The sequence below is a fragment of the Podarcis gaigeae genome (genome assembly GCF_964106915.1).
Source record: "Podarcis gaigeae genome assembly, chromosome: 3".
Taxonomy (NCBI): Eukaryota; Metazoa; Chordata; class Lepidosauria; order Squamata; family Lacertidae; genus Podarcis; species Podarcis gaigeae.
This window is the reverse complement of record NC_139680.1, coordinates 63,538,812-63,562,021: the sequence shown is the minus strand read 5'-3', so window position 1 is coordinate 63,562,021 and position 23,210 is coordinate 63,538,812. Positions and strand designations below refer to the sequence as shown.

General features: G+C 39.2%; 1 protein-coding gene and 1 long non-coding RNA gene across 5 annotated transcripts in view; one reads left to right on the top strand and one right to left on the bottom strand.

The window, feature by feature from the left end:
• The window catches only part of LOC310841142, a 65,334-nt gene extending 51,681 nt beyond the window's left edge, over positions 1–13,653 (top strand). Inside the window, exons 3-4 of the long non-coding RNA XR_014562376.1 lie at positions 9,914–11,679; positions 13,523–13,653. This is a non-coding gene — a long non-coding RNA (uncharacterized lncRNA). The remainder of the gene's footprint in view (positions 1–9,913; positions 11,680–13,522) is intronic.
• The window catches only part of UTRN (utrophin), a gene marked incomplete at its 3' end in the record, with an annotated part of 327,056 nt that overhangs the window by 25,047 nt on the left and 278,799 nt on the right, over positions 1–23,210 (bottom strand). For all 4 annotated transcript variants that reach the window (XM_083731575.1, XM_083731576.1, XM_083731577.1 and 1 more), the window contains 5 exons: positions 21,719–21,920; positions 14,415–14,500; positions 10,010–10,167; positions 9,348–9,514; positions 5,007–5,118 (listed from right to left, as the gene is read on the bottom strand). In XM_083731575.1, the coding sequence (XP_083587701.1) occupies positions 5,007–5,118; positions 9,348–9,514; positions 10,010–10,167; positions 14,415–14,500; positions 21,719–21,920 (725 nt within the window). The remainder of the gene's footprint in view (positions 1–5,006; positions 5,119–9,347; positions 9,515–10,009; positions 10,168–14,414; positions 14,501–21,718; positions 21,921–23,210) is intronic.

Below are 23,210 nucleotides of genomic sequence, written 5' to 3'. Positions count from 1 at the left end.
TTTTCTGGGAGGTGGGGGAATTCCCCCACCTCCCTGAAAAGCCCACAGGCTGCCATCCGCAAGCCCTGGGAGCCCGTGGGAAGTCACGCCGGGCTCCCAAGGCTTGCGGATAGCTTCCTGAAGCCTGCATTTGCCCCATAGGACGCACACACATTTCCTCTTCATTTTTGGAGGGGAAAAAGTGCATCCTATAGGGCGAAAAATATGGTATATATTATAAATTAAATATATTATAATGTATTATATAATGTATAATTATAACAATAAATGCAAGGGTGCTCTTGGATCCAGCATTTTAAGTGGATGAATATGTGGCCTCTGTAACTCAGAAAACCTTTTATTAGTTTAGGCTAATATACCAATCATGGCTCTTTTGGGAGAGATTAGCCTTATTTATCCATGCTCTGATAAACTCTTACTTTTTGACTGCAAAGTGTTGCATGTGGAGCTGCCGTTATAAGCAGCCCAGAAACTTCCGCTGGTCAAAAACAGGATAGCAAGACTGTTAAACTGGGTAGGATAATAATATCATGCCAGTGCTTTGTCATCCGTTTCTAGTCCACTTCTGGATCCCATTCACAGTGCTCTTGCATTGACCTTTAAATAGCTTCGGATCAGATCAGCTGAAAAACCACCTTTCTCCCAAATATATCTGCCCAGAGCCTAAGAACTTCATCTTGAGGCCCTTCTCAATGTGCCCCCATCTAAGGAGGTGTGGTGGGTATCTGCCAAAAAGAGGGCCTTTTCAGTGGTGACACTCATCCAGTGTCCTCTCCAGGGGGACTGGCCTATTGCCTATGTTATAGTCATTTTGGTGCCAGGTGAATACCTTTTAAATCTTAAAATCTATTCAGATTGGATTTTTTTTTATGCTGTTGTGAGCTTGTTATATTGATGTTTGTATCAGCTTGTTTTATGGTTTTAGATATTTCCATTTTATGGTTTTATTTGTGTGTTTGTTTGATTTTAATTTCTGCTGCAAGCAAGAGAGTTGTGAAATAAATAACGAATGACTAATATGTGGGTGGCATTTCAGTCAATTGAACTTGTAGAGATAAATCCCTACCCTACTAATAGAGACCACATTGGTTTGCATTATAGAAAACAAAATCATCACGATGCCAATAAGCACAGAACAACAAACAATTTCTTTGTCCGTTGCTAAGGCTATTTGTGAGAGATTTAGACACCTTAATTGCAGATTGTGTTTTTTTCCTGGTGATCAAATAGCCCCCAATGAAGTCTCATCCAGTATGCAATTCCAAAACTATATAGGAAACACCTATTCCTCAGTAGCTGGGTGTTTGTTGGCCTTGTGTGGTTTTAAAATAATTCAAGATGGTTTTAAGATTGGTTGATTGGTTTTTCAGATGTTGCATGGACAAAATCCATTTCACTTTGCTTGACTTATTGCTCCATTTGTTCCTTGCCATAGTGTGAGAAGTGCTGAAGCTGACCTTTTTCCAATTCCATAATTTCCCTTTGAGGCTTAAAACTAGAGGAGAGCTTTTTAATGCATCCCTGCCAGGGAGCACAGTCACTTCTATTGAACTTCACCATGTTGGGACAACGGAAGATTTTAATGTATGTGAGACCTTATTTAACCTAGCTTTCCCCAGTGCTTGAAACTTTAACAGTATTCAAACCTTTAAATAACTGTTCACACTTGTTTGTGCTGATTTCTTTAAAGGAAATGGCAAGCCACACAAGCCACCAACTTGGATGGCTTTAAAAGAGGATTAGGCAATCTCATGGAGGATACAGCTGTCAGTGGCTACTAGTCACAAGGGCTCGGTACTACATCTGCTCTAAGAGGCAGTATGCTTCTGAATGCCAGTTGCTGCGAACCACAAGTGGGAAGAGGGCTGCCACAGTAAGGGCCTGTAGGCAGGCTTCTCACTGACATCTGGTTGGCAATGTCTCAACATGATGATGGTCTTTGGCAGGATAACTTTCTGTGGAGCAACACACAGCTTTTTAAGTACTTCACTCGTAATACCGTATTATTCCGAAAGCAGATTGATTCTTCAGAGCTCCTCTGCAGAGTTCCTCCTGCCATTTTCATTTCCTCAATAAAGATTGTCTGTCAGAGCTATTCACTAAGGAAATCTCAATTTATTCACATCAAGATACAAACTGTTGATTCTGTCTGTATTATAACAATAGCTACAATTGCCGTATGGAAAAATAACCCTGTGGTGGAGTTAAAAGTTGCGGAACTCCTGAGTGAAGCACTTACTGGACTATAGGAGCAGCTGCATACTAGCCTATCCAATTTAAGTGTCTCAGTTATATGTAGTTTCCATTCTGTTTTTCTACTCTAATTCTTGCAGCCCACAACACATAATTAGATTACCTTTATGTAGTAAGTCTGAATACAAGAAAAATATATTGCTATTTGAATAATTGTATCAAATTCCTAGAAACTGTCATTTCAGTGAGTTGTTTGTAATATATTTAGGCTGAGAAGTATCAGATCTTACAAACTTGTGTTGCAATCTTGAATCATTATGTACTTAAGATAATCCAAGGATCTTTTTACCAGGCCGTCCAGATAATAGTACTTGAATGCATCTCAAAATTGATGCTCTTATCCAGCTCTTAATTCACCAGTAGAACTTTCATAATTCTTCCTAGCTGTCATGTGAAATTAAAGAGATGCCCTCTATATATTTACTGCAGGAACATGATCTGCTGGTAGCGGTTAGAGATGGGGAGGTTTATAGAGGCATTTTCAAATTGTCCCATACAAAGACTGGTAACTTCTTAAGTCATGTTGAATCTATGGCAATACTCTTGACCTGCCAGTACAATTTTTCATTAAAATGGAAAAATATGTTTTGTCCAAATAAATTTAAGCCAGTGAAAAAATAGAATGGGGAGGGTGGTAGTGATGTTGGGACATCATCTTTCAAATTCATTCTGTTAGGACCTCCTGTTGTGTGATGCTGATATCCTGAACTTTCTGTAATTTACTGATAAAAAATAAGTCTTTAATGTGGGATTTGAGCTTGGCAACCCCTGGGGTGGGGGAGGGACCCTACATATTTAGATAATGGCTCATATGTGGAATTGCAGCCTGCCTGGTGGAAAAAATACCTCTCTGTGGATTTTAGTCAATATATAACATTTGGTGTTTTGATTAAGTAAATATCCATAATCACTTTATGGAATAGAGGAAGGCATTGCTCAGATGTAAGGTAGCTTTGATGCTGGGTCCCATTTCTGGAACAGGGTCACAATCGCGTGAAAAATAGAAACACATACCCTATAATTGTTTATAAATCTTTCACAATCATGTCTGCTCCAGATAACAACACTACATTCCCTTATCAGCTGGTACTGTAATAACGTTTTCATCGCTGAAAGTGTTATCATTTTATTCTGCTGACACTGGTCTGAAGTCTATTGTGTTTGCTTTAAAATATCAAGCAGAGCAATCCAAGCGGTTCTTCAGTATTTGCTAAGGTTTTTTCCCTAGTAAGTGTGCTTAGGTATTGTAACCTGGCTCTTTCCTAACCAATTTGCAAGAAACCTGGACAAGTGGCTTGGACAAGGGGAATGAAAGTAGAAGTAGGCTAAAATAGCCTGTTCATTGCAGAGATGGGGAATATGTGCTCCTATACATGTTGATGGGTTACCACTCACACCATCCCTGACCACTGGCCAAGGTGGCTAGAACTGATGAAGGTCAAAAAACATTTGGAGAACCACAGATATCCCATCCCTGGTATACTGCACAACATGGTAGGGTTCAACTCTGTCTGAAATAACCTGAATCTATGACTCCTACCATATTTGAATAATTCTTATTCTTATTTTTAGTAAGGTAAAGGACCCCTGGATGGCTAAGTCCAGTTGAATTTGACTATGGGGTGCTGCACTCATCTCCGCTTTCAGGCTGAGGGAGTCGACATTGTCTGCAGACAGCTTTTCTGGGACATGTGGCCTACATGACTAAACCACTTCTGGTGCACACCGTGACGAGTGCCAGAAAGTATGAAAATGCCTTTTAAAAAAATTTAGTAGAGCATGTTGGGCAGGTACCTCCTCTAGGTAGCATGTCGCAATCTACATCCTCTGCATGTCACTTAGTTCGCTTATATAATCCACAAAGGAGAGCTATTTTTATGATGTCTAGGTTTTTCTCAAACTCTGTTTTATTTCTGTAACTGCTTTTATCTTCAGCTTCCATTGGAAACACCCACACAATTGGCCCTGTTGACGTGGTTGAAAACCTTTAAATATCACAACTGTGACTCCATGAAAAAGCAGTTTTCACAGTGTGGTTTTAATTAGTGCTGCACTGAATTTTCATTTTTCTTTTAAAATGTGGCATTTAGGATGGGGGACGCAGCTTTCATCAAAAGACAAGTCACTACTTGCAAAGAATCCAGAAAACTATTTTATGAGCCCCATAGGTAATCTCAAGCATTGCAAAAGGAATATACTCAAGAAGAGGTATCAGCATTATCTAGCACATATTCAGGGACATTTCACATTTCTTATTTTCCATGAAAACTAATTAGTATAATTTATCAAAATAGTAACAATATTAAATTATTTTTAAAAATTCTACTACTAAGAATTTTACTTTTTAAAAATGTAAGATCAAAGGTAAGATCATATAGATTCTATTTACAAAACATTTTTCGCCTTCATTTTCAGTTAAGAATGTACAGGGCAGCTAACAGCAAACAATGGGTTGGATACTGTTCAGCACAGTCCTAACTGGTATCTACTCAAAAGCTGATAGGCTGAATTCATGGAATTATCAAATTGGTGATGTTGTCTTTGGTAGGGGGGGGGGGGACGTATTGAGTATTTTTTTTATTGTGAGCTACTTTGAAAGAACCTTGGTCCTGAAACTAGTAATTTTTTTTTAAAGCCACACCACTTAAGCAAAATAAATGAATAAATAGGTTCCCAAAGAATGGGAGAGACATGAAAAGTATGGTATAATCCACAAACAATCTATTAGAAAGAGTCAGTAAGTGACTACTCACTGGTATGCAGTACTCCACCATCGGGTAATGTAATTTATGACCCTTTGCTGTACGACCAGAAAAGAAACAACTCTGACAGACATCGTAGTTGAAATGTTTCAGGCTCCGATATCTGTGAATGTAATGGAAAAATTATGAAGGCTCCATTTTAAGGACATCTTAACCACTTTGTAGCCCGTCTCCATAGGCTCTGAAGCTTGAAGTAGATCTCCACACAATCTTACTGTTTGGGCTCACCATCCTAAACCTTTATCCCACTGTGTTACCATTTGCCCATCGTCCTATTGTAATTACTACACGTTGCAGTGTTAGTACTTATATTGTGATATGTTAAGGAGCCCAAATGAATGGGAGCAAGCACAATGAACTGCATTCAGATTTTGCTCATGCTACTCCTACTGGTGGAAAGGTGGGAAGTGATTCTCCCCATTTTCCTCTTCCCTCTACAGTCCCCAGCAGATTGGGGTAGGGATTATAGGGGAAAACTGCCTTCCAATTCCACCCCACGTTCCATTAGTAAGATTACTCTGCTAGATCAGAAGTTTTCTGCAGACAGAAGGAGTGCTTTTCATTGATGGGAAACAAAGTCTGGACCCAGTCTTGTCAACTCTATTTATTTATCAAACATGCATTTTTTATGCTGCTTTTCAATAATTTAATTTTCAGAGCAGTTCAGAACAATAACGACAAAGTACAATCCATTAAAAGCAATAAAATTCATAAAATAAAACACAATTTAACAACCAAATGTTCAACGGTAGCAGGATAAATCCTCAATACCTATAAGCAAACAAAGGTATTCGTTTTCAGAGATTTCATGTGGGTCTCATAGGAGACAAATGTAAGACTTGGGATTAAAATTTCCTCAAATCTTTGGAACTGACTATTGTTATGGTTGTTCCCTCCCTGACATAAATAGTAGGTACAGGGATCCATATTTGTCTTGGGATCGTGGCTGGGGTGGGTGGGTAAGGATGCTATAGTCATTTGCCCCTCACTGGAATCCTGATCCCCCACCCAATATTCATTCTTTTTATTATTATTTTAAAAAACCACTCATGGAATTGCTACACATCTGAAACTGCCACAAGTAGTGTAATTTTTAGGAACAGGATATTGAAATGAGTAGAATCTTGATCAAAATCAGATAAACAGTTTTAATGAAATCTAAGTGGAAGCACTGTTTGGTGTGGCCCATGTTTCATTATTTATTGGCTGGCACAACAAGACACAATCATATTTAAAATATTGTTACTGTTATTATTTAGATATATTACCTACGCACCCTTCACTTTAAGGTTACAGGGCAGGTTAAAATGGTTTAAAGCAGTTCAAAAACATACAACTTGCCCAAGAAGAAACATGGCCCTCTGGATTCCTTATCCCTGCTCTACATAAACAACAACTTTAACTAGACCACAGCATACTAATAGCTCCTACTACTTATACTAATAAATGTGAAGAATCTCATTTTCGTTGTACCTTTCAGATATTAGGAAATACATAATCTTTATCTGCTTTAAAGTTTATCTGGCTTTTAGTCTCATTTCCGTAAACAATTCTCAGTGCAGCTCACAGCATCTTAAACCAATGATTCAAAGTAAAATAAATGAAAAACAATGGGTGATAATCCAGTGTTAGTCAAACTCAGAGTAGCCAAAGAGATGTGAAGACCCATTTGTGAATAACAATTTATGCCTTGCTTTTTCCTTCTTCCCATGCACATAAAGGCATATAGCCACATTATATTTCCATAACTATGTTTACCATTTACAGATAGGTAGCCGTGTTGGTCTGCCATAGTCAAAACAAAAAAAATTCCTTCCAGTAGCACCTTAAAGACCAACTAAGTTAGTTCTTGGTATGAGCTTTCGTGTGCATGCACACTTATCTGAAGAAGTGTGCATGCACACGAAAGCTCATGCCAAGAACTAACTTAGTTGGTCTTTAAGGTGCTACTGGAAGGAATTTTTTTTGTTTTGACTATGTTTACCATGTTACTGATTCTAATGTACTGTAGGTTAAAAAAGGGAAAGAAGCACTCTTATTCTCGTTTCCAAGTGCTTAAGGCGCAATCCCAATGGTCATACTCCAAGCTCTGCCAATTAACCACTTATTTAAACAATGTATATGCCACTATTTAAAATATATATAAAGTATTTGGAAACTATGTGATTTAATATTTTAATATACATTCTTAAGGCAAGGAGTGATCAACTGTAGGTGATTCAGGCTGTGGATGAACCACTTTATGTGATGCTGACATCTATTGAGTAAAAATCTTTCAGCTTTTATTTTGGGGGGCCCAAAGTTTTTTTCTGAACCTCTGAAGTCCAAAAATACAATATGGGAACAAGTGTACAGGGTTGTGCCATCAAGTGGCAGGGAGGAGTATATGGACTCACTGAAAGGCAACACATTTCTAAAGACTAACAACAAGTGACAGCATATAGAAAGCTGATCTACCCGTGCTATACAGCTGTTCACTGAATTTCAAAATGACTGTCAGAGACATCCAGCAATATGCAAATTTAACGTCAGAAAGTGTCAAGTGACTAAGACGAACACCTGAGAAGGAAGCATTCATTAATTGTAGCATTAATTGTAACCTGCCTTGAGAAAACTGTTTTGATAGGCAGCATATAAATGCCTATATAAATAAATAAAGTGATTGACAGCTAACACAATTAGTTCTTGACCCTTACATGTGTTTGGGTGACAAGCCTAGTACAAGATCTCATTATGGCTCAGAAATTTCCTACTGGGTTGTAACAATTACACAGTTGTGAAATCAGTGGAAAACATGTGAAGGTAAGACCTTAGGTTTCCTATTGTCACAATCAATTGAAGAATCATTTTACATATAGATGACAGAATTAGAGAAGCAAAATATACTCTTTCTCTCTAATAAATTCCGTGGAGCAGAAGATAGAACTGGTGATACACATTGCTATATATCTACATTCGTTCAACATTAAAATGGCATTTAAAGAACCCGAGGCTTTGCTTTCTTAAAAACAAACTTAGAAAGGGCTTTTTATACTTTAGCTTAGTGTTCAGTGGCATTCTCTAATGATGCAGGTAGATGATAATAATTATAATGAGCTACAGATATCAGAAATACCAGATTGTTCTTCTTGTAGAAGACAGATTATATTCTTTTGTGTAACAAACATGTTAAGGCAGTCCATGCTACAGTAGATAGATTGCCATCTAGGTTTGAGAGTGATTGCTTTTGTCAATTCTATCTAGTTTTGGAACTTTTTATAGCTAGATTTAATGCAGATGTCTGCTATTTTTGTTTTCTGATGCATGAATATATGTTTATAATTTAGAGAATTACATTTAGAGATGCTGAACCAGCTGTTTCAATGTTTTATGTGGAGCCCTCTTTTTCATGACCTCCACTGTAATATCACATTGGCCATATAATTCACCTTTATGAGTAGATGCAGTAAAATTCAGCTCACTGCAGTACAAAAATTGCCACATTACTTTCTGTGCTCAGTGTTAGTGTTCCTTCAACTTCTCTTTAGTTCAAGAGTGAGACACCAGTGGCCCTCCAAGCATTGCTGGACTCCACCCATCACCCCTGAAAATTGACCACGTTAGCTGAGGCCAGTGGGAGGTTGTAGTCTCAGCTTGCCAAGCCTGCTTTAGCCCAGTCTGTTTTGCTATACCTTGCCTTCTCAAAACAGAAAAAGCAATAACATATGCAACTCGGGTTCCTGCCTTAAAATGGCGGAATAATTTTTTTAAAGCAATCTGAAGATGTCTTGTACAATACAAAAGAATGAAACAGAGAAAATATGCATTCTACCAGATCTTATGTGAGAAGATTAATGGTTTTGTAGCAGCAGGTATGTAAGTAGGCTATGTGGTAGTTCAGGGCTCAGCAGCCTTTATTTAACTAGGCCACATGTGCCATTTGGGGGTCATATGTGGAGAGCGGCACGACCAGACCCAGGTTTGGTGTAGTGGTTAGAGTGTTAGACTAGCACCTGGGAGCTAAGTGTTTGAATCCCCACTTGTCCATGAAGGTCAACTGGGTGACCTTGGGCCAGTTACAGTCTCTCGGCCTGACCTACCTCACAGGGTTGTTGTGGATTGAATTATGAGGGGGAGAATCATGCATGCCACCAGGAGAAAAAGATAGGTTACAAAATAGACAAACAGACCATGTGGACGTGGCCCAATCAAAAGAGGGTGGGGCCAGTTTAAAAGCACCCTTCTCCTCACAATCAGGAACCGAAGGAATTTTAGATTTCAACAGTTTTTAAGTACAAGCCACCCACTTCTCTTCCTTCTCCTCTTAACATGTAAATGATTTATTCTGCTTACCTAAAGCCGACAATTGGGCACTCCTTGCAGATATTGCACTTCGCCTGATGCTTTGCTGTTTCTGCAGCTGCCACTCTGTGTAGAACAGGCAGCCACACCATGGACTGCGGCTCGAGATGCATCCAGTCTATGAACTGCTTTACATCAATTTCTGGCTTGTTGTTATTCTAATAAATGAAAAGCAGATTAGAAAATATTTGAATGTTCTTTTTTAAATTTATCTACCTTCACATTTTTCTTCTTATTAAAGAAACTTGGATCTTTCCCAACTGGGGGTCCCCACAGCAATGATACTGTGACTAACACTGAAGTCATCAGAGCACTCCTGCTACCAATATTCAATTACGGTAAGTAAAGATGACAATAATCAGCTTTCTGCTGCTGATGGCACACTGGGTGCGCCATCATGATTTATTTGGGTCAGAGTGATAAAACTGATTGGGTTTTTTTTACTCCAGTTCATAGAAAAATTCCTTTAATATAATTATCTGCATGAAGCTATAGTAGTTGTATTTAGTATTATATATCTATGACATCATCCCTCCCCATTTTTTCTTTTTAAAAAGGTGGTTTCTGTAAATTCCAGAGCTGGCCCAAACAGAAGAGTCTGAGTAAGTCAAGAGACACATTTAAATCTGCTAAAGGAAAGCTAAAGTTACTACCTGCTGAAAACAACTGCGGACGCTGGGTTCTATATTACTGCCTCCGAAAGCAGCTACTTCACCAAGTTGTCGTGGAATTTGGATGGCATCATGAAGCAATAACCCAAGCTGCCTCTGATCACACATTTCTGTAGGCCCTGCCACTTCCTTAAAGAGATCTGCAATGCAGGCAAAGAAGGGAGGCTTTGTTTGCTTTTACATTAGCAATTTTTAGAAGTAGCAATTACCATTTCTGCATATGCTCAAAATTCCTCTTGTTTTCCCCTGGTTTATTTTTGTCAATCAGTGAAGTTGGCATAACCTATATAAAATATACCCCTCAATAAACTATATTGATCTTGGTACTGGTCCTTATCTTAAATGTAATCTGGAAGGCATGAGTTAATATTTTGACCTCCTAATATTTAATGTAAAGATTAACATGCTGATCTTGTGTTTCCAGCAAAGTCTAAGCATCACCTCATGTAGGAGAGAATGAAGTTTTGTACAGATACTGAAATTTTTCCTCCAAAAGCAAAGTCATGATTCAGGAAACACATAAGATAACTAGTTAGTCATTTAACATTAGGATAATGCCCTTTCAACTACAAACTGGGTATGGTACACAAAACCCATCTCAAAATATCCCTCCCTTCTCCAAAAGGATACCTTGGTTCAAAATAATACTTAATCTCCCAGATGTTCAGTGGTTGGGTAGGTAGCTCAAAGTTCCACTGTGAACCTCCTCTTTGCTCCTCAATGCTCATCCCTTTGCCTCACTGGACTATGGACCAAGGAATGGGTGAGAGAAACGCTGCCTTGGCTGGTTATTGATGGGGAGAGCATAACTCTCAAACGAAAGGCACAGACCTTGATCCGCTAATATTGTAACTGCTGTCTGAAAGCAGCATCTACACTTTCATTTCAGGTAATAAACCAATCTTTCTTTTTTGCTGTTGTGTGAACTTGGGGCATAAGATTAAAGGTAAGCACGTTTTATAGTGAGTGCATGTTTACAACAAAATAAGCCAAACCTCTTGCGAGTGTGAATAGGAATATATGTAAGTACTAAACATATGCACACCTCTTAACACAACCAAGATGATCTAGGAGACAAAATTTCACCTGGAGGAGCAAAGTCAATGTCAACCACACATTTTGTCTGCCTGAGAAGGTCATCTAAAATTTGTGAACTCCTAGAAAGAGGTTTTGTTTTAAAGTCTTTACCTTCTAAAAGCACTACAGTAGTGGAATTTATTGATGCATAGTACTTAGAAGACAGACACATACACAGAACTCAAAATGATTGATTTTTGTTAAGAAACCTGAAGTAAAACACAGTCAAGTTGATAGCTTGTAAGCAAAGAACAAAACCCAGCTTGTTTAAATAATCATTTACAATAATATTAGCCTTTATTCAATTATATGGATCTCAGATCCACAGCATCGGTATGAATATAACAGCATTAAACATCTGTATTAGTTACACAGAAGACTGCATGTTCATCTTTAGAATAATTTTTAAACAATAGATGCTATCTCCACAATTTAAAAAGCAAATCCTAGTGTGAACAGCAAGCATAAAAACTAGCTTGTAAAAAAGACTGTGGAGTTACAAGCTCATGTTCTTGGGAGACCATTCAGGCATGCCTTCTGCAGGATTTTCCATTAACATCAGACTTTCACTTACCGTATTTTTCGCTCTATAACACGCACCTGACCATAACACGCACATCGTTTTTAGAGGAGGAAAACAAGGGAAAAAACATTCTGAATGAAACAGTGGATGTATCATTTTTGTGCTTCATGCTGTGGCCACAGACATGTGATCTGATGGTGAATTTGGGCTGACCCAATGCAAAAATCCTGAGAATCCCTGTGCATCCATGGTTTGTAACCACGTTTTTGCACCATTGCAGCCCCAGGCAACAGTGGGTGCGTGATTTTGGGGGGGCAGGCTGTAGCCATGGACATGCTATGTTCTCTGATGGTGAATTTGGGCTGACCCAATGCAAAGATCCTGAGGATCCATGTGGATCCATGGTTTGTAACCACGTTTTTGCACCATTGCAGCCCCAGGCAACAGTGGGTATGTGATTTGGGGGGGGGGGCAGGCTGTAGCCATGGACATGCTATGTGATCTGATGGTGAATTTGGGGTGACCCAATGCCAAAATCCTGAGAATTCCTGTGGATCCATGCTTTTTAACCACATTTTTGCACCATTGCAGCCCCAGGCAACAGTGGGTGTGTGATTTTGGGGGGGCAGGCTGTAGCCATGGACATGCTATGTGATCTGATGGTGAATTTGGGGTGACCCAATGCCAAAATCCTGAGAATTCCTGTGGATCCATGCTTTTTAACCACATTTTTGCACCATTGCAGCCCCAGACAACAGTGGGTGCGTGATTTTTGGGGGGCAGGCTGTAGCCATGGACATGCTATGTGCTCTGATGGTGAATTTGGGCTGACCCAATGCAAAGATCCTGAGGATCCATGTGCATCCATGGTTTGTAACCACGTTTTTGCACCATTGCAGCCCCAGGCAACAGTGGGTATGTGATTTGGGGGGGGGGGCAGGCTGTAGCCATGGACATGCTATGTGATCTGATGGTGAATTTGGGGTGACCCAATGCCAAAATCCTGAGAATTCCTGTGGATCCATGGTTTGTAACCACGTTTTTGCACCATTGCAGCCCCAGGCAACAGTGGGTGCGTGATTTTGGGGGGGCAGGCTGTAGCCATGGACATGCTATGTGATCTGATGGTGAATTTGGGCTGACCCAATGCCAAAATCCTGAGAATTCCTGTGGATCCATGCTTTTTAACCACATTTTTGCACCATTGCAGCCCCAGGCAACAGTGGGTGCGTGAGTTTGCGGGGGCAGGCTGTAGCCATGGACATGCTATGTGATCTGATGGTGAATTTGGGGTGACCCAATGCAAAGATCCTGAGGATCCATGCTTTGTAACCACATTTTAAGTGGGGAGCGAAGGAAAAACAAAGAAGGGACATTAGAGGGGTGTGCAGAGAAGCAGCTGGCTAAGAAATCAGGAGAGGGATTTAACGGGAGGGAGGAAAGAAAGGCAAAAGTTTCCCCCCACCCAAGCCAGCCATCTCTCTCTCTCTCTCTCTCTCTCTCTCTCTCTCTCTCTCCCCCCCCTCCCTCTCCCTCCCCCCCCCTCTCTCTCCCTCCCCCTCCCCCCTCTCTCTCTCCCTTCCCCCCTCTCTCTCCCTCTCCCCCAGCAGCACCGGAGCTTGCCTGGAGGGGAGGGGCTTTCCCTGCTCTTTGTTCCGTTTCAGCAAACACAGCAACGAAACAGAGGAGGGTGGGCAGTAAGACCCTGAGGCAGAATGCAGGAAAGCAGCCGCTTTCTCTTTCGCTTCTCCGTGCAGCGTGCAGCGCCGCGATTTGATTTTTGCATGATTTTTCGGCTCCAGGGACCACACATTCGCTCTATAACACGCACAGACATTTCCCCTTCCTATTTAGAAGAAAAAATCTGCGTGTTATAGAAGGAAAAATACGGTAAGTCATTCTCAAGAATTCAACTGTAACTGCTAAAATGTACACAGTAGAAATATATGTGAAAACTACTGTGATTTCTTGAGTCACCTGGGGAAGAAATAATGGTTTGAAGTTTTGACCCTATTACGTGCTAGTTAAGACATTTGCTTTTTGACAGTATGGTTCTGGAAAGGTGCCATGGAAGAAAGTAATACAATTGGCAACTAGGAACATGTGGGCATGGATGGAAAACCATTACCTGTGTTCCTCTAGATGTTGGGCTGCCAGTTCCCATATGTACAATCAACTGCCAAGGATGATGGGTGCTAGACAACATCTGGAGGACCACAATATTTCTCATCACTCATTTACATAAGTCCTAAAACACTTTGACCTTGACACTGATGGCCTTGGGCATTACAGTGCATTTTCAATGCACATTTCATTTGAAAGCTGGCTTGGTTGAGAATGAAGCTGAAATATTCCCCAAGATCAAATATCAGAGCAAAAGGCGACTGTAAAGTCACCACATTTAGCACAGTGGCACTATACCGGCATGTTCTTTTGCAGTGGTGTTATCACACAACTGCACCTGCTTCAATCAACTCTGGTTCACTCCTCACTGCTTGCTGCTTCCATAAATTAAATATATGCATGTTCTGTTTGTGCTGTTTATCACAACAAAGAGCTAATCATTCTAAACTATGCAGAACAATTAACGTTTCTAGTCCCTCTGCCCAAACGTGACATAATTGACAGCCCTTGCTGGAATTGAGTGCCTGAACCTCACTCTGCAGACATGTTCCTGTAATATAATGGTCACTGACTTTTGGCAACATTATTGCTAAGCATTTTGGCGTGATAAAACCATATTACGATATTGCTTAAAGAAAATGGGGGCGTTCCCATAATACTCACATCTATACTTCTCCTCAAGAAGGCCCTTAGAAAGAGACATCAAGCCAATCTTCAGGGACTGCACTCTGATTTTTCCAGTTCGGCCACTGTTATGAAAGCAACATTAAAATACTTGGCAGGTGGTAGTGTAGTTTCATTCCAGCACTAAAACAACTAACAAGCACACCTGGTGTATTTCAATTCTTAGACATTAGCTGCTAATCGTGTCAATGAATCTCCTTTGCAAATATTCCACAGTACAGGCACTAAATATTTACATTCTGTATAAACATTTCATATTAATTATAATATATTGAAGTTTAGGAGTGTAGCATCACAGCATGCTCTAATAATGGGATATACACAGTTGCACGCAGCTGGGAGCCACATTACACAGTATGTAGCAGACAGAAGTTATGTTATCTAGAGATACATTAATATTTTTCAGAACATTGTTTGCAGAGTCTGTGTTAAAAACACTTTGATGTATAGGTACAATTGGGCATAAAAGCTAGACATATGCAGCAATTAGATAACACAGAGTGTCTCTTTTATCTGAGCAGTGTGACTTCAGGCTCATGCAGCCCAATTTTTATAAAAACATAATGGCAGCATAATGGGCTACAAAGGATGTGTTTTTAAAGCCGCAAGGAAAATACTCCTCAAACACCTAAGAAACAGAGAGGACAATTGCTCTTGAAAGTTAACATAGCACATGGGATTAACAGAAGATTTGCTTGGGGCAACCTCCTCTGGGACAAAAATCTACAAGCATGAGAGTTAGTCCAGTCTTTGCTTCAGTGAGATGATACATATTTCTAAAATTTCTGAATATTTCACAATTACCTAATTAACTATCTAAACCAGCGGGTCCTAAACTCTCCCACCTCGCTGCCCCATGGACCACCTGAAAATTGCTGATGGTCTTGGTGGACCACTTAATGATTTTGCGAACTGCATTACTGTAAAATACAGTATTAGAAATAAAAACAATAAACATATAATTAAAAGTCAATATAAAAAACCAATTCAATGGGTGCTCCATCTCCCATCTTAAGGCACAAATCCACAGACATGCTGTAGACCAGCGGTCCTCAACCTGTGGGTCCCCAGAAGTTGTTGGACTACAGCTCCCATCATCCCTGACCACTGGTCATGCTGGCTAGGAATGATAGGAGTTGTAGTCCAACAACATCTGGGGACCCACAGGTTGAGAAACACTGCTGTAGACCATCTGAATCAAACTGGAGGACTTCCGGTGGTTCACAGGCCACAGTTTGGGAACCTGTGATCTAAATAATTTAACTGTTGAACAGCTACGACTCAGTGGCAGAACATTTGCTTTGCACGCAGAGGGTTCCAAGTTCAACCCCTGGTGTCTCAAGGCAGAGGTCACTCTTTGAAACCTTGGAGAGCCACTACCAGTTAGTACAGGCCTTGAGGGATCAATGATACGACTATGTTCCATTCTGATATTTAGAAGGCTTATCCAACCTGAAGAGTTTGTGTACTCCTGGCACTCCTGTGTAGATCTTGTTTCCCCCCCTTGTAATAAAGAGTTAACTGCACTTACTTCATGTAATTTACTGCTGCCTCCCTCCCGTCAGTTGGGAAAGCAGTTTGACATGTTTAGTTCGAACACTTTTAAGTTCAGTCCAAATCTTCACTGGACATTCCAAAAAGCTGGAGGAGGGGGAGATTCAGATGGCAGGGACGGAGGCCACAGAACTGAAAAAACTCCCCAATAGATAAGTGCCAGACATGAGGAATCTGTGGGCCTACAGATGTTCTAACTTCCAATTGGAGTCCAATTTCCATCAGCCCCATGCAGCAACATCAATAGGGAGGAGGGGAGTTGGAGCCTCACTTCTTGTCTAAGCACAAGTTCATTATAAAGTATTTTCTTTAAAAAATAATAACTAATTCTGGAGGTTGTTAATGTTTTACAAACTGGAACCTAGGAACATTATACAAGCAGTAAAACACCATGACAAAAATAATTACTTGATTATGAATGCATCTTTTAGCTTGGTGAAGTTGTCATACTTCCAGACAGCACAGATGAATTAAAAATAAAAGCCTACCGATGTGTTATATCAGTATTTAAATCCATACCACCACCACACTATTGCTTTGTTTTAAATGACACAAGACACACTGTTCCATGGAATTATCCTGGCATCTCGTAAGCAAGATTTACTGTGCACTCTTACTCAGGTTTATTGATTTCTTTGTTTCTTCCAGCTTTAAAGAAAAAGCAGCCAGGATTGTGAAGTCTTTATGTTATCCTGATCCATACTCACAAGGTCCTTATAGTTATTATTTTTCTTCCACATACATATGTAATTATTACTTTTAAAAGTATATAAAAGTGTACTTTTAAAAATGCCATAACTCAATATTTGTAAGTCACAATCCATAGGAAATTATTGCAAATTCAAGTGTCTAGGATCATCATAAATAGTAGCCTTTTCTTCATAAGAAGACTATTCCACAAATGTTGATAAAGATCTTCAAAAAAACAGTTTTGATGCATGTTGCCAAAACAAAAACAAATTGCAATCTCTGCATCTAAAACCCCCCCAAAACACAACTAATAATACTGAGCTAGATTCAGAATTTTATTCACAAAATAAGGTGCTTTGCTTTGGGTCACAGCTTTTGGCTGCAGGGTAGATTGGCAAAAATTGTCTTCCACTTCTATTTCCTCAAGTTTCTTCTAGACCCAAGCTCATTCCATGAACAGAATGACTCCTTCAGCAGCCACTATATGTTCCCAATTGTCATTACCTGTTCCACATATGATGTCAGGTGTGGGTCAGGGATAATGGCCTCACAGCTCTAATTAAGGCCACAGGACAAAATTTCCACCTCACTAATATATTTGGTAAATCACATGGACTTTTCTGTAAAATACTGTATTGCAGTATTTTAATATTTTTTGGGAAGCCGTCCAGAGTGTCTGGGGAAGCCCAGCCAGATGGGCGGGATATAAATAATAAATTATTATTAGTATTATTATTATTAACAAGCAGTGGATTCTAGTCTGAGTTAACACTAAAATGTTTAGTGTTTTCACAAAAAGAAGACTACCAACATCAAAATATTTTTTAAAAAATATGAGAGCCAGCTACTCATTAGAAAGTCACGTTTTCATCTTGCACAGATGTTCAGCGCTATATATAGCTGAGCCAGTCCCTGCTATAGGAATCATTAGGAAAGGAACTGAAATAAAAGTGCCAATATCACAATGCCTTTATACAGATCTATGATGTGACCACAGTGGGAATCAGAGGCAAATTTATGGCAGTGCAACCACTTTCACCACACCGGGCACTGAGCCTAGGGGCGCAACAGGGCATCACAACTATGATGTAGTGAATTGAGCAGAATGGAGGTTGAGAATTGGGCTAGCACTGGGCGCTGCTGAAATCTGAAATACCAAAGTCCGTCCTGCATCTCAAAAAAGGATATTGTAAAGCTGGAAAATGTACAGAAAAAAGACAACTAAAATAATGCAGCAATTTGAGCAACTCTGATCAAGGCTACAGTGTATTAGACTTTTTAGTTTTGAAAAAAGATGAGGAAGGGAAGGCATGACAGAGGTGCATAAAATTATGCCTGGTGCAGAGAAACACACAGGTGGGCTGTACATCACAGCTGGCTATCTGCACCAGCTTAATAAATTTAATAATAATTAGCTTTTAGAAAGCAGTCTGCTTGCAATATCTTAAAAAAAAAATCTTTCTTAGAACTCAAAATTTATCAAAATGGCAAAACATAGTAACTCTGTCAAATAGGTCCATATGTTCCCTCATATTCGTAAAGGTCATGCTTTGCGTATATATTGAATTTTCAGAACTAGAGACTTAAAGATATTTGAAATAAACTATTGATAGGCTTATGTTTAATGCTGAAAATTATTTAGAGTGCAGATGTTAATCAATTATTTAACCTTTGAGTTCTTGAAAAAATAAAGTTCAAAGATACTAGATTTCATCTCTGTTCTGCTTGTTGACCTAATGTGAGGGATAAACAGTTCTTGATGTGCCAGAAATAGAAAGGATAATAGGTGTTCCTGTCAATTGTTTTCATTTAATATCTTATAAAGGCCATAAACATCTGTAAGCATGCTTAACAGCAAATGTTTCTTCAGTCTGTGAAGCTAATTAAATTCTAGATTAACAATAGCACGAGAGAAGCAGATGGTTTTTGTAGGTACGTTAATTACAACAATGACACAAACAATAAAAATGTTAAGTAATGAATTTGTGGCAACCTAAGGCCATTTGCAAGATTGTAAAGTTGCACAAGCTGAATATCTGAATATCAGCTGATGAGGAACATGAGTGGGAGAGCACTGTGGTGCTCAGATCCTGTCTATATGCTTCTCTCATGGGCATCTGACAGTGCACTGTGGGAAAAGGATGCTGGAATAGATGGGCCTTTGGTCTGATCTAGCAGGCCTCTTGAGATGTTAACTTCTTATGTTTTTGAGCTAGAGCAATGCCAAGATTCAAATTTCACACATACAGTGTCACCATGGAAATCAGGAATGACAGCACTGTCAAGATGGATTTGTCAATCAAGTCCTGTGAGTACATTTTCCTCTACTCTCTTCCCTTTTGTTCTCTTCTAATTTATTTTATTGAGTTTTAAATCTTACAATTTCTACATCAAAATAATTTATATCATGCCATAAGCTCTGATGGTGCGACATAGGAACCTGAATTTCAGATAGGATTTCTCAGCCTTCTAAGAATATAAGAAAAGGCCAGTGGCCCATCCATTCCTGTATCCTGTTCTCACTGTGGCCAACCTGATGCTTGGGAGAAGCTCACACCTGGAGATGGTACATCATGATGACAACAATAATCCTTAAAATGCATTAAGGCAACAATGTGAAACTAGAAAATGTTGTTTCTTACATTTAAACAGCATATGTGTGGGTTTCATTTAAAATCAGTGAGAGGATGACATGCAGAAGAAAACTATGAGAATACTCTAAAACCTACAAGAGGACAATATCTTCACTGGAAGCAATCACAAAGTGTGGCAGGCTTTCAAGTTTTCCAAAATTCTTCATCTGACGAGTTTTGGAGAACTTGGGAAATGTGTATTTATTTATTTTTGTTAGTCCTAATAAAATAATTGCCCAACTGGATTTTGGAGGGAATTTTATGAACTAACATGGTTATCTTTGCTTTTTTATTATGAAAATAGTTCCCCTTTTAAACCCAATGCTTCCTCTGCTCTAAGAATTCAAGCTTTTCCATTAGAAAGCAGCACTGGAGTTCTTTTCTTCATATCTCTCTATGACACATTATGTATTTCAGCACATTGCTTCTTAATTCACACATTCGGAGCCCTAGCTTAGATGTCTATACCTGACAGATGTAGCACAACCAAATGAGAAATATGCAATGCAATTATCTAGCTACTGAGTGAGTACCTTTCAAAAATTGTTCATTTAACCTGTTTACACAAACTGTAATTGCTTTCTTTCTCCCTGCCCACTTTCTTCGTTAATGAACCATAAATCCTCTGATTGCCTATGTTAAAAATTATAATAATAATAATATTCATTCTTTACACAGATTCTGGGCATCAGTTAAAGTATGATTTCATATAGGATTCCTTCCAAACACTTCTGCATAAATGCAACAAGAGACCAATGATTTCAAGTAATTATGCAGTCATTGACATTTGAAGGATTTGTAATTCTGAATTCTATTGCTTAGAAGCAGAATATATGCATAAATAGATCATGACTTTAGAGGCCACATCGATAGATGCACTGTAAGTCACATGATGATTAAGCTACCCCGTAGCTTACACAGACGTTGCTACATCTTATAAAGGCATTTACAACTGAGAGCATAAGTCATATAGCATGCTCTACAAAATGCAAATGACTGTAGCAGTGTGTGACACACAATGCAAGCTGTCATGCACATTTCTTGAATATCACTCTTGCTTTCCTGTTGAGTGTCGCAATGCAATGACAGCTACATTCACACTGATATGGATTTCAGTAAACACAGAGCCATGTATGCAAGGTCCATTTCTTGTTTAGTCTTCTACCACATTGAAATGCTAAGGTGAAATATCTATGTTGCTCATTAAAATGTGGATTAGTCATTCATATTACACAACAGAATATGAACCACAGAGGCAAACACAATAAAGGGCATGTTGGAAGTGTTACATAGAACATAACTAAGTTCTGAAGTCAAAAGCTTTTCAGCTTTTCAGTTAAGTACTAGTTTGCTATTGTTAGCAATGGGAAGGAAAGATCAGTAAATGAAGGGGTTTCATACCTTTCCCATATATGACAACAGAAATGCATTTTTCCGCACTAAGCCCAGACTGGCCAGTGTGGATCAGGGCCTCAAGGGCCAGTAAGCCTAACTTGATAGAAGAAAAGTTGTAGAGGCTGCTGGGTGTTTTATGTACATGCATAGTCTTTGGGATTTGTTTCTTGCATTTTAAAAGGTTTTATTTGTCTGGTCTTTTGGCAAATAGTGGGAGAAGAAGAGAGACTCTCTTACCCATCAGTTACTCAGATTAGAAATAGTAATATTCAGTAGATTTAATACTAACTTATTTGATGGAGGCAGGGGGAGTTTCCTTTGCTGTAGATTCCAGAATAAGAATGCATCACTCAAGTCTTACAAAGAGAGGGGCAGATGTACTCCACAAAGCCCAAGAGAATATTGATTTCCAATTAAATGGAAGCACTTGCATTTAACAGACAATCATAACCACAACTGATTCTGATGGAAGCTCTGTAGACCTTTCCTCCAGAATAATGTCTTTAGGATTACAACCTTCCTGCTTTTCAGTCTAAATGGTTCAACTTCACCAAGGTCTGCTGGGAGATTAAGTTCCTTCATTGCCTTTTATTCTGCTTTGGTTGGAGGCAGAAAAGGAACTTTGCTGTGTGAACATGCATGCAAGGCAACTTACCTCTCCCTCTTCTGTTTTGCTTCTAGAAAAAAAATTGATTTGCAAATAACACATCAGGGAGCACCAAACCTGTGCGATGTTCCACTCTATTTACAGAAGTGGCTTTTACATCATGTGAAAGTTCAAATACAATCCGAAAATTAACAGTTAGTGAAACATCAAGAAAATGGTATAAACTGCCATGCAAATGCAGCCTAAAATAAGATGTGCTTCCTCAGTATTCTCAGCACAGAGCCTTAAGCCTGAACTAATAGCAAGTCTGAGTTTTAGTCTCAGGGAGTCACTGTTGTACATGCAGATGTAGCAGTGCAGCATTATGAGCAATGTTTATTTAGTGCCTGACATCTCATACTTACGTGTCATAAACATTCAACAGCCAGTTGAGACACATATCTACACACACTGGAACATTCACCAACTCCTTGTGCTTCTCTTCCATTCCACTGTAAATCGTAGTGAGGCAGCTGACTACATCCTGAACACCAAGAAGCTGGTCATTTTGAGTCAACTTGTGCTGCTTGAAAGCTTCATTTGTTGTATTTAAGTCCAACAAGTCCACTGGCAAAATAGTCAAGCAGAGAAGATTTAATGAATGACATTATATTTTGAGATATATATGTATATTTAAAACTTTTATACAAAAGAATCAATTGACACACCAGGGCATCCAAAATCTATCTCTAATTTTAAAAGAAAATTTATTATAATATGTGATGTGTTTATTTAGCTCTTAATTTATGGTTGTATTATTAATTTTCTGGTATGTAATAGATTTCTGGCCAATTTTTCATGGTGAAATCCCTCATGAAGCAGATTGCAACATATTTTAAAATACAGATTAAATAATGAAACCATAGAAATAACAAATAACATTCAATACATGATCCTTAAAATTACAAATAAGTTAGTAGCTAAAATGTCAGTTGAAAGCAGAGTGTGTTAAGTTAATCAAACAAACAAACAGTGGAGGACCCAAGTCTTTAAAATTATCATAAAGGTCTGCAAAGAGTGGGCAATTTGTGCTTCTGTCAGAGAAATTATTGAAATTATAGATTGAAATTGAAATGTGTGCAAGAAGGGCTGACCAAGTGAAGGCTGAAATGTGAAGGTTGTGCTTGCAAGAGAGCCGTGAGATGGATGAAGTAGCACGTGAGGAGGAGTTTGTTATTAGAAACTACTGTACGGGAAGAGATAAGGAAGTTAGAAGAAAGTTGCTGTAACCTTGTGATTAAACAAAGAGAAGCTAGTAGAAGGAAGTCTTGCCATATATAAACTTAATGGCCCCTTTGCTTGGAAGTGCATAAGGATAGTGCTATTTTCATATTTGGTGTGTCACCCACCACTACTTGCTGGTTGAAGTTGTGTTGCACCCAGGGCCGTCTTTAGCATATGCACCGCCAGAGTGCAAAGATCTGCCCAGCGCCCCCAAATTTGGTTTAGCCCCCAAATTAACTTTTATTATGTTTATGTCACTATTAGCATTTGATAAATAGCGATCACGCCTGCGCGGCTCCAAAAGGAGGCTTTTCGGGGTTTATTTTTGTTTAAAACCAGCTTTTCTAAAACAAGTGCAAAGGTGCCGCTGACCCTGTTGTTGCATAGCAGCTCAATACAATACACTTAGGCGGCTTCAGCGGTGGGCACCTGGTGCTCCCCCCCCTTGCACCCCCAGGTAAAGACAGCCCTGGTAATGCCTAAATAAATGTCCCGTTTTGCTGATCTCTGGAGTCTGGATTTTACTGGCTGTCCAGGCTTAACCCACAGGTTATTGCGTATTGAACCCTGATATTTCCTCAACACTTCCCTGGGGAGGTTATTCCAGAGATGTGGAAACTGCCCCCCTTTTAA